This window comes from Arachis ipaensis, chromosome B7 (assembly GCF_059453495.1).
Source record: "Arachis ipaensis isolate K30076 ecotype BB chromosome B7, ASM5945349v1, whole genome shotgun sequence".
Taxonomy (NCBI): domain Eukaryota; kingdom Viridiplantae; phylum Streptophyta; class Magnoliopsida; order Fabales; family Fabaceae; genus Arachis; species Arachis ipaensis.
The window spans coordinates 32,167,548-32,181,944 of NC_142442.1; the positions used below are offsets into that span (position 1 = coordinate 32,167,548).

At 37.5% G+C, this 14,397-nt stretch overlaps 3 protein-coding genes across 4 annotated transcripts; 2 read left to right on the top strand and 1 right to left on the bottom strand.

The window, feature by feature from the left end:
• The first annotated feature begins 5,133 nt into the window (after positions 1 to 5,133).
• LOC107608894 (uncharacterized) lies at positions 5,134 to 8,070 on the top strand. 2 transcript variants are annotated; one of them, XR_002351319.2, is made up of 4 exons: positions 5,134 to 5,326; positions 5,961 to 6,046; positions 7,286 to 7,429; positions 7,753 to 8,070. XR_002351319.2 is itself a non-coding variant. In XM_021107577.2 (2 exons), the coding sequence occupies exon 2, from the start codon at positions 6,041 to 6,043 to the stop codon at positions 6,476 to 6,478; it is 438 nt and encodes a 145-aa protein (XP_020963236.1). In that variant the 5' UTR covers positions 5,182 to 5,326; positions 5,961 to 6,040; the 3' UTR covers positions 6,479 to 6,728. The 2 variants fall into 2 exon arrangements, 1 of the variants encoding a protein (XP_020963236.1); XM_021107577.2 differs by lacking the exons at positions 7,286 to 7,429; positions 7,753 to 8,070 and having other exon boundaries at positions 5,182 to 5,326; positions 5,961 to 6,728.
• A 1,071-nt stretch (positions 8,071 to 9,141) lies between these two features.
• Positions 9,142 to 12,104, top strand: LOC107608893 (pathogenesis-related thaumatin-like protein 3.5). The gene is made up of 3 exons (XM_016310662.3): positions 9,142 to 10,079; positions 10,851 to 11,124; positions 11,506 to 12,104. The coding sequence occupies exons 1-3, from the start codon at positions 9,596 to 9,598 to the stop codon at positions 11,705 to 11,707; spliced, it is 960 nt and encodes a 319-aa protein (XP_016166148.2). The 5' UTR covers positions 9,142 to 9,595; the 3' UTR covers positions 11,708 to 12,104.
• Positions 12,105 to 12,486: 382 nt separating this feature from the next.
• LOC148550765 (uncharacterized) lies at positions 12,487 to 14,181 on the bottom strand. The gene is made up of 4 exons (XM_088493007.1): positions 13,967 to 14,181; positions 13,235 to 13,753; positions 12,884 to 12,939; positions 12,487 to 12,800 (listed from the first exon to the last, which is right to left on the bottom strand). The coding sequence occupies exons 1-4, from the start codon at positions 14,016 to 14,018 to the stop codon at positions 12,642 to 12,644; spliced, it is 786 nt and encodes a 261-aa protein (XP_088349133.1). The 5' UTR covers positions 14,019 to 14,181; the 3' UTR covers positions 12,487 to 12,641.
• Positions 14,182 to 14,397: the final 216 nt, after the last annotated feature.

A 14,397-nucleotide genomic window follows, 5' to 3' on the forward strand; every position in this document is an offset into this window, starting at 1 on the left:
GGCCTCGGCTTGTCGTTTATCCTTGTGTCGAGATCAGCTAGGAAGAACCCAGATGCCTCTTTCAACTTCCTCTCCAACGACAAATTGGCATTGTCACAAGCGACAGCCGTCTCCAGATCTCCCTTGAGGGATTCGACTGATCCGTTGTCGATAACAAACTTCATGACCAAGAATTTGGTGCATATCACTGGGGAGAGCTCGTTTATCGTCTTCCTTCCTAGGATAACGTTGTAGGCCGTGGAGTCCCTCAAGACAACGAACTCCTCCATTACTGATTTCTTTCCGTCGTCTGACCCCACGCAGACTGGGAGCGTGACTATTCCATCAAGCTTTATATAGTTGTCCCCAAGGCCGATGACTCCGTGTTGGTAGGTCTTGAGGTCGGCTTCCCTAAGTCCTAGGGCATCGAAGACATTCCCGAACATGATGTTCGAGTCTACGCCCGTGTCGACAAGAATTCGCTTGACAATGCCAATTCCAACCCTTGCCGTGATCACCATAGGGGGTTCTCTGGGAAGTCTCAAATCCACTGGTCCTCTGGGCCAAAGGATATCCTGGGTAGTTCTCTGGACTGCGTCCCGAGTCCACCCGACGACACTGCCAAGACTTTGGCGTCCTTCCTTGTTGCCGACTTCGACTTGGGGGCCGTGTCTCGCCCCACTATCACATTAAAAACTACTGTGGGGGTGTTATCAGCGTTTTCCGTCGGTCCTGGCCTCGGTTTCACGGCTCGGCTTCGGTCTTCCTTGGATCTTTCGCATTCCCTTTTCCTCGGCTCCCTGATGAATTGGGAGAATTCGGAGAGCTTACCTTCACAGATAGCTTGCTCTAAGGCATCCTTCAAATCGAAACAATCCTGAGTCTTGTGGCCAAAACCCTTGTGGTAGTCACAATACAGGCTCTTATTTCTGCCCGTCCTATCTTTCAGTTGGTGGGGTTTCGACAGAATCCCCTTGTCCACTATCTGCTGGTATACCTCCGTTATGGGGGCTGGGGGGTATAATTTGTAAATTTCCCCACCCGAAAAAATAATTTGGGTTGTTTTGGCGATGCTTCTTCCTTGAGGACCTCTCGCGGCTTATCCGAATAAATGGGTTGGTGCGGGAGGGGCGGTTAGCCGGCTGCCGTTTATTGGCCGCGACTACCTGGCTAACCTCCTCGCCGTTGATGTATTCTTTGGCCAAGCTTTGAATTTCTTGCATCGTCCAGACGAGTTTAGTGGTGAGGTGCTTCCTAAAGTCCTCGTTTGACAGGCCATTCGCTAAGCACAGGCTGGCCACTGAATCCGTCAAGCCATCTATTTTCAGGCACTCATTGTTGAACCTATCCAGGAACCTCCTGGTCAGTTCTTCAGGTTTCTGAGTGATCCCTAGCAAGTTGATGGGGTGCTTTGCTTTGGCTATGTGTGTGGTGGACCTTGCTAAGAAGCTGCGCAATATGTCCACGAAGGCCATAATGGACTCTTGCGGAAGCGTGTTGAACCATCGGATCGCCGACCCTGCCAACGTTACCGGGAACGCGCGGCATCTTACTGCGTTGCCGATTCCCTCAAGATTCATCCTGCCCTCGAAAGTCGTTAGATGCTCTTGGTGGTCCTTGGTCCCGTCGTACTTCATATCCGTTGGTTTGTCGAAGTGCTTGGGTAGGCGAACTTTGAGGATGGAGGGATGGAAAAGGGTCGTGCCCATGATGACGGGGTCCCGTTTTTTCCTTCCTCGGTTTCCATGTGTTTCCCCGTGGCCCTCGGTCCTTTCGAGTGTGCCGGAGCAGGTACGAGCATTGGTCTCGACCCGTCTGCCATCCTCCTCTTGCCACCCTCAGCCCTCCTGAGCAGGGATCGGGTGCAGGACATGCTGTGCTTAGTGTCCCTACTACAGGAGGGGCGATATCGGTCTCGTGTCGCTAGCTCACGTTTGAGATTATGCATCGTGCCTGAGCTCCTGAATGATCCTCGCGTGGTCGTCTCCCATCCCCCCGAAAGGGCACCTTTCGGAAGATCGGGAGCGTTGATTTTCTTTCTGCGTCACGGGTCTCGACTGCTCGCGAGAAGCGACCACAGAGCTCACCCTGCTCCTCAGGTGGGCTCCTCCTTCTTCGCGAAGCTCATTAGAGTGTGGGAACAACACCGCCATTCAATCGACGTCCCCACAGACGGCGCCAATGTTCGTTTGATCGGGTCTAGAACGGGTCGGGTTCTGTGTGTGAGTGGAAGGTTGGGAGGACTCGCTGGGAGTGAGATGCGAACGGGGTTCTTCCGAGCTGACAATGTGGGAAGAGGGGGAGTGTCACCTGCAAAAAGGACTCCGGCGCTCAAGTTAGTGTCCGTACAAGGGGTGGCAATTAGGTATAAGGTAGGTGACGTACCTGGGGGAGGGGTAGACCCCTCCCCTTATATAGTCTGTACTTAGGGCGGGTCCCACATGGGCAGACCCTCTTTCCTGAAAACTTCCTACGCCAGCTGTCCAGGTTCACGCAAAGGGGGATGTGGTTCGGGTCACCTCCTAATTCGGACTCGGTAACCCGTCGGGTCGGGCGGTCATCCGGGCCCAAGTCTTAGGTTTGATGGGCTGGGCCAGAACATAAATATAAAATAAATACATTGAAAACTTAAATCTTTTATATTCTAATAAAAATCTTTTATTTTTATAATCTTAACATGTGTCTTTAAGACTGAAGGTTGTGGTAGGCTTAGAGAAGGGGGAGTTGAATCTATGCCTTTCTTTTAAGTTGCTGTTATGACCCTTTTAAAACAAACTTTGAATTCTGATTCTATTTGAACTCAGCAGCAGAAATTTATGAGACAATTTATTTTTGTCTCATGAATATCAGAAAACAGAACACAGCAGAGAAGAGAAAAGCTAACACCAGCATGTATCCTGGTTCGGTTGCCTTGTGCTATGCAACCTATGTCCAGTTTCCTCCACAACTATGGAAGAATTTTCACTATAGTTAACAGTATTACATACACCAATTCCACAGGATTGACCCAATTCTTTCACACTCAAGTTCTAACCTAACTTGACATTGACTATGCTAATACCTAACTATTCACTCTTAGTGCTAACCCAACTAAGAAAGGGATACCTCACAGGTACAAGATACAAGACATAAACATACCTAAAGAAATCAGAAAATAACTCTAAGCTTTTCTCTCAAGTGTATCACTCAGCCTTTTTTCACTCATGGCTTTTACTTGAGCTTTCTCACAATGCCTTTTCTCACAAGAAATTACAGAAAGATAAACATAGAAAAGTACATCACAATCTGTAAAACATGAAGGAGATTGACTTCATCAACAGCCTCTGTGCTAACTAGATTAGCAAGTCTCTGATTTAGTTCTTCATACTGGCGGAATGCACCTTTTGATTAGGTTACACTGTCCAGTTAGTTGAACTTCTTTAAAGAGCTCTCTCAGAACAAAACCTCTATTCACTAGTTTTCTCTCCTTTTTTTTCTGAATGAACAGCAAAACCTCTTTTATCTCCTTGCATGTTGCTGGGTTCTTCTTTCAAGGTCAACACTTTGAGCCTTGAGCTTCACCAACCCACAGATTCACTTTTTCTCATTAATCCCCATAGTAGAAACTCTTCTTCTGACTTCCTCATCTTGACCGAAAGCCATAAAGCAGTAACCATAGAAATCTTCCCATGGTCAACTTGATCTTAGCCATTGAGAAACTACTTGGTCTCCAAGTATCACTTGTGACCGTAGATGTACAGCAGAATAGGGCAGAGAACAACTTTCCCTTGAACGCCATTTTCGGATAGAGCAGAGAGTTGGGAAGAAGAGAAGAAGATCTGATGCATGCAAGATGAGATGTGTTACCTTTAACCTAAGCTTGATTTGGTTTGGATTTTCTGATTAGACTTCTGTGTTTCAAGCTTAATCCTTCTCTCTCTTGCTTCTTTGGTGATTTGCTTAGGGAGGAAGCTCTCTCTCTTTCTCTTTCTTACTTTTCTGAAGCTCTGATTTGACTATGACAAAAGAGAGGGGAACGTTGCTTTGGTTGGAGCAATATGGAGGAAATTGAAATTAAGCTGGGTTTGGTTCGGGTATTCATTTGAGCAACCCATCTGACTTCTTTCTTTTCTTTTCCTTGGGCTCCTATTTTGTTTTCAGCCCACCATTCTTTTCTATTTGCTTTTCATTCCATTTGGGCTATGGAATTGGATTTGGCCTGCAACAATAAATAATTAGTAACATATACTTATTAATTAATCAATACTAATTATTTATTTTTCCAAAAATAATGTTTGTCATCACTAATTAATTTAGTTAATTTCTTAACTCAACAAAGACACAACAAATAAATATTTTTTAAAAAATATTTGAAAAAATACTTAATTTGGTCTCTAAAATTATACTCGAACCTCAATTTAGTCCTTGAAATTTCAATTGCCTCAATTTAGTCTCTAAACTTTTCAATTGACTTTGTGACAGAAACCACCGAAGAGACTAATATGATTAAACTTTGAAAATAAGACAATTGAAACTTCAAAGACTAAATTGAGGTTTGAGTGTAATTAAAACAATTGAAACTTTAAAGACTAAATTGAAATTTGAGTGTAATTTGAGGGACCAAACTAAATATTTTCTCAAAAAAAATGGTTAATTTCCATCTCAACTATTGAAAATAATGATAATAATAATAATAATAAAGACTAAAGAGTGTCAAATAGACCACATATACACTAAACTAAATAAAAATATAACTCCTCAAATAATAGATTAATTTTGTCTATTATTAACCATTTTTGATGTATACATTAAAATTTTGATTCTATTATATGTATTTTTATGATCTTAAAAATATTTTTTTTTGTATACTTTTGTCCATCTCATCGTAGAAGCATTAGAAGTGAAAAAGGGGTGATGGGTTGAGAAAGAAAGTTGGAGTTGTGATCCGATAGTTCATCCAAAATTGTAGGTGAAACATGGTTGCTGATTCTGACACTTGTCATCACCCGACCCGAAACGGGTTGCATTTGGACCGCAATTTGCCCGAAATTTGGCGTTCATTTGCGTTTGTTATGATCGTTTTTTGGTTTTGTCCGTACTCTCTTTCCAAGTGCAGTGTCCACCATCACAGTCCGGTTTTTCTATAAATACTCCACGCTTTGTGCTTCATTCCTCGCTTTCTTTTTCCTTTTCTTTTAGTTTCAACTAGAGAGAGAGTGACTTTCCTAGAGAGAGAGAGTTAGGTTTTTTTGTTTTTTCATTAATTTTTTTTGTTTGTTTTTGTGGTTTTGGTTTGTGTTTTCTATCGTTGTTTTGTAGGTACTGAGGAGGAAGAAAACTCGGAAGATTGATTTTCGTTGAAGAGCGTGTGAGTTTATTTTTTTGGCTTTTTTTTTTCTTTTTTATTTTTTTGGCTTTTCTGTGTGTTTGGTTCACTTGTGATCCTAAATAGCATAAATTTATAGTTGTAATGCTTATGTGTTTTTTGAATTTTGCCATGAATTGTTGTGGGAATTATTATCCTGGGGTTTTGTGGACAAAAACGGTAGTGTTGGTTAGGTTTTCACTAATGAATAATTACTATTTTATTGTTTATTTATTTATTATTGCAGTGGCTGTGTCAATTTTCATATCGTATTGTTTTTGAAATTTGAATTCTCCATGGTTTAGGTCTGATAGATGTGGCTATTTGTGTGACCCTATTTGTATGGTTTGTCAAAAGCTTGTTAATGTTTTGTATAGGTTGCATTCAATGATTAAAGTCGAATTTATTGAAGCAGTTTTTAATATTCCATGTGATAGAACCCTTATTTTCTTTTTCCTGAAAGGGAATGAATAGTTACATAAGAGTGTGAAATTAGTTCATTGTTTGCGAGAAAGGTTATAAGCAAAATTAGTTTGTGAATCAAGAAGAATGCAGTCGTTGTTATATTCTTTAAAGACAGAAAGGGCAGTTTATGTTGAGTTTGACTCCATTCTGTTTTGTTGTGGTGGGGCTGCAGACGATTTGGGAAAGGCCTTGAAGTTGGCGTGTATTAGATTGGAATCTTAGAAGTTGCTGTTTGGATTTTCGATCGAAAGAATGGAGGTATATGGCAAATCTATGGTTGCAGCTCCTGCAAATGTTATTTATCTGTCAAGTATTTTGGGCCAAGATGGTCCTGTTCCTGTTCACAAATGTGACTGGAAATGTCAAAATGAAAATGTTTGCGGGAACATGTACCGCTGCAAGCTAACAGGGCTGACTCACATCTGTGATAAAAACTGTAACCAGAGAATTCTGTATGATAATCATAGCTCTCTTTGCCTAGCAAGTGGCAAAATTTTCCCCCTTTCGCAAGAAGAGGAACAAGCTGTGAGAGGTGTTCGCAGAAAGCTTGATGCAGAGAATTCGCTTGCTGATAGCTGTGGTTGTAAGCGGAGACGTGATGCACAATTCCACCCGTCTCCTTTCGAGAGATCCTTCTCTGCTGTCAGTCCTATCTGCAGCCAAGTTGGAGATGGCATGGATATGAGCTAGATATCTATTATTCAACTAAGAAGACTCTGTCATTTGACTCATTTTCTCTTATCCTTTTGAAATTGCTTTTTTACTTTTTCTATCGATAACAGAACTTGATCGTATTTGGTGGACTTGATGTGTCCCCATGTGCTGTAGGAAGTACTTACTTATATTTCTAGCATTAATGTAATGCAGTATTTGAGGTAGCTTTGCTTGACTGTTGAATGGGGATTTGAGCAGTATCTATGCACTAGTTAATGGCACATGAATTGACTTTGGTTTCAGTTTTGGGTTAACCTTATTGAGAGTCAGACTTTGAAAACTGACAAAAGGATGTGTTCTGGCATTTTAGAATGCTTGAATTTGATTATTGACCCGAATGATGTATACTCGGGAAATGTATTCAAGTTTCTACTTTATCTGTATTCTCAAGGCAGCCATATTATAGTATTAGTGTACTCATTAATAATGCTACTGTCCTGAATTGTATTATTTAACTTCTAGGGTTATGATAGACACCGAGTTTTGTAAGTTCAGGTTCCCTCCAGTTCCTCATATGAACAATCATATGAACAAGGTTGTCGGTAGGTTATCTGGTGAAATCTGATATAGTTTTTCACATGTTTATATGTTTTAATTCTCTTTTGATTTTCTTTTCAGCTTGATGTCTGTGGTTAGATGTAACCCATGCAGGTTTTGAAGCTTGTGCTGCAAAGGAACACTCGAAACATGCGATGCATACTGACTACTAACTAAATTCTTTTGATATAGAATCCCTATACATTATAACCTGAAATGTTAAGGAATATCATTTTCTTGATGCAGGTACAGGGGCTTGCAAATTCTGCTTGAGTCTGTCTTGGAATATGGAGGAAGAGCACAGTTATGTGATGAGCTCAGGCAAATAATCATGATCTTGATATGCTAAGTGGAAACAAAAGGATTGAGTTGAGAGCAGTTATGATGTGGGTGAGTGATATATTAACAATTTAGAAAGCTGAAACTATAGGCATGATCAATCTTAATTTAATTGGAATTATCTGCCATTATTAGAGACATTGTAGTGTGTGTGTTATATCTTGTAAAGTAGTTACTAGTAGGTGGCATAACCATCTTAAGGGTAAACTTCACTTGTTTAATCATCCTTTCACTATTTTAATATGTTTTCTGATTCTCAGTATTCCTATCAGCTGTATCTTTATTCTCTGATAACCATGATTAACAAACATTAGGCATTTGACTTTCGTTTATATTATCTATTTATCTTCTTTTATTTCCTTTTTCTTTCTTAGATTGTGGCATTGAGCAAATAATTGGGACCTTAGCAGGATACTTATCATCATCATCGCCATTTATATATCAAAAACTGATAATTAGACCTCTATATAGAAAGCAATACAGCTGGTTTCTTCTCAATATTTTATGGTATGTTTTTTAAGCTGATGATGTAAATCTTTTTGGTACATAAGCAGGTGGATAATTTAATGTCTTAGAATTCAGAGGTTTTGTGATGTATGTCTTATTCTGGGTTATGGTATTCTTCAACCAATGAAAGTTGGAGGATTATTATTATTATTATTATTATTATTAAAGGCTACTTACTTTGCCCATATTATTATTGTTATTGTTATTGTTATTGTTATTATTAAAGGCTACTTACTTTGCCCACCTGCTACTCATTCGGTTTTTCTGTTCTGTGTCGGGAGAAATTGGCTTAAAAAATTTCTTGATAATGATGATTTTATAGAAATAGATGGATATGTTATAGTTTGCTTTAAATTATGAAGTATTCTTTTGAAATTTGGCATATGGCATATACCTAGATCATAATATTGTTGTTTCACACACATCACGTTAATATATTATCATGTAAAATTATGCTTAGGCAGATACATGAATCTACCTCTGACTTGACACACACTAACCTTTTCCACGGAAATTTTGGCTTTTACGATGAGGGTTGTCTTGGTGGAGTCTGTTATGCGGTATATAGCAGCTATAGTATTCAACAATTTTTGTCAACAATAATTATCACTAGCATATCTATACCTGAAGTGAGATCTTGGTCAATGTAAAACTATTCCTTTGCTTCGCATGAAAGGTCAATAGTTGTTACATGTCAATGTCCCGAAGTCATTGCTCTCGGAGGTCAAGGAGTGTGTTAGGTGTGCTACCGAAGAAACATTTAAATACTCTAAAATATATTTATGTGACGTGATTCAAAAGTGTATTCAATATATGATCTAAAAATATCAATAATTATTTCTTTTTCATTTATAGTTCTTAAATGAAATGAGATTTAGGGTGAACTACAAAAAATACATTGTATTATTTTGTCACTGGCAAAATATTTTCAAATTTTGTTATTAATAAAAATATTTTTAAATAATTTAATAATCTGTCAAAAATGTCCAACTATAATCAGAGACTTCTTCTGTTAACAGAAAATCATTTTTCAATGTGATAGTCTCATTTGTCATATAAGAAGTTTACACTTTATAAATTGTGTATTTTTGTTACTTTTTAAAAATAATTTGACGGTTTTTTATAACAAAATTTAGAGATATTTTTGTTGGCGAAAAAATAATTTAGGAATATTTTTAGTAGTTTACCCGAGATTAAATTAAAAAATTGAATATATCACATTAAAGTATAAATATACAAATATTTTATGCTACGAAGGGAAAATAGGCACAGAAGTTTGCATCTGAGGTATTACCTAGTCAACATGCTTCCATGTATGAGGAATCCTATGTACATCCTTTTAGGATCATCCTATGTCAACATCCTAGAGCAAGATCAGAATCTGAGTCCTGACGCCGATTCTCCAATCATATGGGTTTCATAATATAAAATTTTCTTTTTCCATTTTTTTGTACAATTCCCATGAAACTGCAAAGAATAGCTTCTAAATTAGGCCATCCACAATATTAAGAAATACTAAACCCATAAAGTACATCTTGCGGCTGAGAATTTCATCAAAGTAAAGTAACGTTTTGTTGGTTTTTGTAATGCATGAATCATAAGTCATACATAGCATATAATGAGGTTTGGCCATTCCTTGGCTTATCAATTCTAATTTCTATCCGTTCTAATTTTCTACAAAGAGTACCATACAAATTACAATAATTAAAAATGTCACTATGGAAATTCCCAACTTTCTTTCTTGTTATGTTTACGTTCTTCTCTTGTTCTTTCTCTAGCATTTTCACAATAACCAACAACTGTCCCTATACTATATGGCCCGGTACCCTCTCCGGCGCAGGCTCGCCGTCACTTGCAACAACCGGATTCCGTCTAGACCCCGGCCTAAGTGTGAAACTCACAAGTGTTCCTGGGTGGTCCGGCCGGATATGGGCAAGGACTGGTTGCACTTTTGATGCAACCGGAACTGGCAAATGCCAAACCGGCGATTGCGGAGGAAGGCTTGAGTGTGATGGAAATGGTGCTGCTCCTCCTACCTCCTTGTTTGAGATAACGCTTGGTAAAGGCACTGATCAAGACTATTATGATGTGAGTATGGTAGATGGTTACAATTTACCATTGCTTGCTCAACCACGAGGTGTATATGGGGGTGCTGCTTGTAATGCCACAGGTTGTGTTACTGATATTAATAGAGGTAAGAATGTTAATTTAGAGTTCAAGAAATAATTTTACACCATGGTTCATTCGCATAAAAATTTAAATTTAAGATAATTAGTTAATTACAAAAAATAATTAGCAAAGCTAAACCGATTAGAAAAGAAAAACATGTATATATTTATCTAAAAGGAGTCAAGAGAAATAAGAAAAATAATCATTTCTGAATTTTATCTTTCAACGATCAATGAAACAAATCTATCTTTGACCAACTATCCCTCCTCCCACAAAATAAAAAGAGAATTTGGTATAAATTAATTAATATTTTATTACCATTGTTAAATTATAGTTAATTTAAAATAAAACTAAAACCTAAAATGACAGTTAATATGGAACAGAAGGATGATATAAATTATCAAAAATACTATGTACATACTAAAATTTATTTACCATATATTTATGTATAAATATTAACTAATTTTTAATGTGTATTTTATACTTCAATATGTATTTTATATGAATAATTGATTTGATGACTAAATTTTGATATACACTTGTTAACTTATATCATGCATTCATGCTTCCTTAATCCTTAAGTACTACCCTATATTTCAAATATTAAGCAATTATGCTAAAAAAAATTGACACCGTTCTTTAATTTTAATACTCAGCTATTTTGAATTGTCTAACCATCACCCCTTAATCTTAGCAAAGTTTTTCAAGTAATTTTAACTTTGAATCATATTCTAATAAAAAAAAATGACTAGTAGCTTTTTTCTTTTTTGACACAAAATAAATGAAATATATGTAGGTTGTCCGAAAGAACTTCAAGTGGTTGGTGGAGATGGATACCAAGGTGAAGGTGGTGTAGTAGGGTGTAGGAGTGCTTGTGAGGCATTTGGGTCAGACCAATACTGCTGCAGTGGAGCATTTGCAAACCCAACAACATGCCAGCCCTCTTATTATTCCACCATTTTCAAGAGGGCTTGTCCAAGAGCCTATAGCTATGCATTTGATGATGGAACAAGCACCTTCACTTGCAAAGCTTATGAATATGACATTGTTTTTTGTCCTAGCAGCTATAGGTATGCACAAAAACACATTTCTCTCCCTTGAATTCAATTCCTGATTAGTAGTCTTGTATGCTCTTAGCCACTTTAGAACGATGTTTCATAATAAAATATAAATACTTTAAATTAAAATATCATAAGTAGTTAAAAGTATATCTGACACGATGAGAATAGATCCTCTAATATTGATTTTTCTGATGACTTTTGTCATGTGTGATATCTCACAATTCATTTAAAATGAGACCCAAGTGAAATATCATACATGATAGAATCATGTGAAAAATTAACGAGACGATCTATTCTCCTAAACATGATTATTTTTGCATTCTCTTTCAAGTTATTGCCATACACGTGCAAGCAATTCAACTAATCAACTAATATCTTACAACGACACAGGAACAAAAAACCAAAGGGTACAGTTCTTCCTCCACCAATATCAATTACAGTTCCTCCTCCACCACAATCTATAACAGAGCCCTACGAGAAATTTCAGCAGGACAATTCTTCTTCAAATGCTCCCTTGTCCTTTGGAGTTCCAACCTTTCTCTTGGTCACCATGCTCTTGGCAATTCTGGCAATGACACAGCCATTGATGTGAAAAGAATGCTAGATGGTGTAATAGGTGTTTTTGAAGGGAATGGAGAAAAAGAAAGACCAAGTGAAGAAGCAAAAAAGTAAGGAACCAAATTAATGTGGAAGCTGCTTCTAATGCTCTTTTCATATGCTTGGAGATTATTAAGAACCACTGATTCTCTGCTAACAGCACTTACTGCTAATTTTATATTTACTTTACTCCTATCCTCTCAAGATAAGTTTTAAATGCTTTAATCAGAAGAAGAAAAAAAATGTTTCTATAAGCACACTTGGTCATTAGCAATGTAACATGGAGAAGTATTAAGACACTCTTATTATTTGAAATGTAATATCCTCAGCATGTGATGTACAAATTTGGATATCCAGAATTAAATGTTTATGGAACAGAGATGCAACCACTTGTGTATAGTAAGGCACTAAACCTAATATTAGATATTTTAATTGTATTGCAGTTGCAATCGACATAATTCAAGTGACCAATATCTCACTCAGCATTAGCAATTTAGTTTCTTAGCACAAGGTAATTCAGTAAATAAAAACATCTGATGAATTGTTCAACAATTTTGTTGATTTTCCTTTCAACAACTAAATTTTACCATATCCATTTAGATGCAGAAGATAGCAACTCAAATAATCTGCAAACAGAAATAAGCTCCCTAAACCTGATTTTAAAATTTACCAGATATTTGATTTTGCCTTGATAGAATTTCATGCAAAAAGCTTAGTATGATACAGCAGCATCTCTCAAGAAAAACTTGGGCACATAAAAACCAATACAATTCATTGAAATCACAAAAGGGAAACATATTTCATATTGTTAACATACAAAGCTAAACTACACTAAGGTCATCTCAGAATAATTGTCATCAAACTAGTGGCACAGAAAACCTATATTCTATATCAAGTTCTTTACAAAATCAACAATTAGAGAATTATGGTTACTCTATCAACTCAAAGTTCACTGGGCTTGAAGGCAGTTCCAAGTGTTCTTCATTGTTGCAGTGTTCTGGAGAGCTGATCCCACTCCAATGCCACATCCGGGACCGCCCTTCAGGAATCGACAGCTCAGGTTCCTCGTCAGATTCCCAGCTCTCAGACTAGAAACGACAGAGTTAGATAGAAACATGACAAGGAGAGAAAGACCAAGACCAGGATAAAAGTTAAGGATCTACAATCGAACCTCAATTTTGATATTCAAAGGTAGTTCAGCTGAAACCTTCAAGTCCCTAAAACAATCTGATCAAATCAAGAAATTAAAGAATAAATATGTAAACTATGTTTCAACCAGAACTTCACAATAAAAAATAAAATTTTTTGATGCGATGTGAATATAAAGCAGCTTTACAAGTGTATCCAATTACCTAAAGTCACCTAGCAAAAATAATTCTTTTCACATTGACAAAAGAACGGAAGTGATTGGACAACTTGCTTAAGTTTTAAGTGCATCAAAACTTATGTAATAGAAAACTAGCATTCCCCAAGTCCAGCAACAACAAAACACAATAACCGAACACGAACTTGTAATCGTTACCATTCATTATGAAGCGAAAATCCAGAGCCTTAGATTGTGCTTCGACACACCTCCGATGATCGTGCCGGCACATCTCTTCACCAATTGCAGTAGGAAAAAGAGGTTCCTCCTCTCTCAATGACTTCAGGGTTTTCTTTTCCTTCATCTCCAGCAGAGGCAACTTCCCTGTGTTTGAAATGTCAGAAAGAACCTTCCTACTGCCACCACCACCGGTCTTCGATTTCCCAGAAGCCGTGTTATTCGCTGTCCTGATGTTACTGGATTCAAGATTCTTTGCCTTTGCAGAAGAAGAAACAAAAACGGCTCCGTCGTTCATAATAACAGAGATGTTATTATTATTATTATTATTATTATTATTATTATTATTATTATTATTATCGAGATTAGACTTAATAATCTGTTTGGATGGACGAGTAACCGAAACAGAGGGTTTGGCTGAGGCATCGAGGGGTTTGTTCCCTGCATTATTGGATACATCAGAAAGAGGCTTTCTTCCCGAAACCCTAACTTTCCTGGGAGCTGCATAATCAAGAATCAGAAAGAAACAGTTAACACACCAAGAAATTTGTAGTTTTTTATTTTGCGAAAAAAAAAAAAAGTGGAATCGGCCAAGAGTCAAGTTTTCGATAATATGATTCGAATTTTCAGGAGTTCAATAGGATAAAAATAACTTAGATTATTGGTAGAAAACTCGGTTGAAAAAAAAAAAAAAACAGAAACGAGAAAGAGTACCGTAGGCGTTGGTGTCTTGAAACAAGCGCCCAGTTCGTGGTGGCGCTGCCATTTGTGTTGTGTTCAGGAGGTTGGAGATCAGGCAACCAGCACAGTGTGGAAGTTAGACTGGGTGGCGGAAGTGGCGGAAGTGGCGGAGGTATGGCGGTGCCGGCGGTCAAAGTAAGATTGTGAGAAACCGAAAGTGTTAATACTTAATACACACTCATCTTCCCCGTTTTTTAAATCGAGGGATTATGAGTTTATGACCGTTGTGGCAGTGAGAATGTCATAACTGCCCTCTACGCATAGTTGTAACCGAATCGGTAATCAGTCAAGTTACTGATTTATTAATTTATTGGTTTAACTAATAAATTATTAGTTGAATCAATAAAATAAATCTCACGTAAATAAAAATATAAAATAATAAAAAATTTAAAATTAAAATTTGA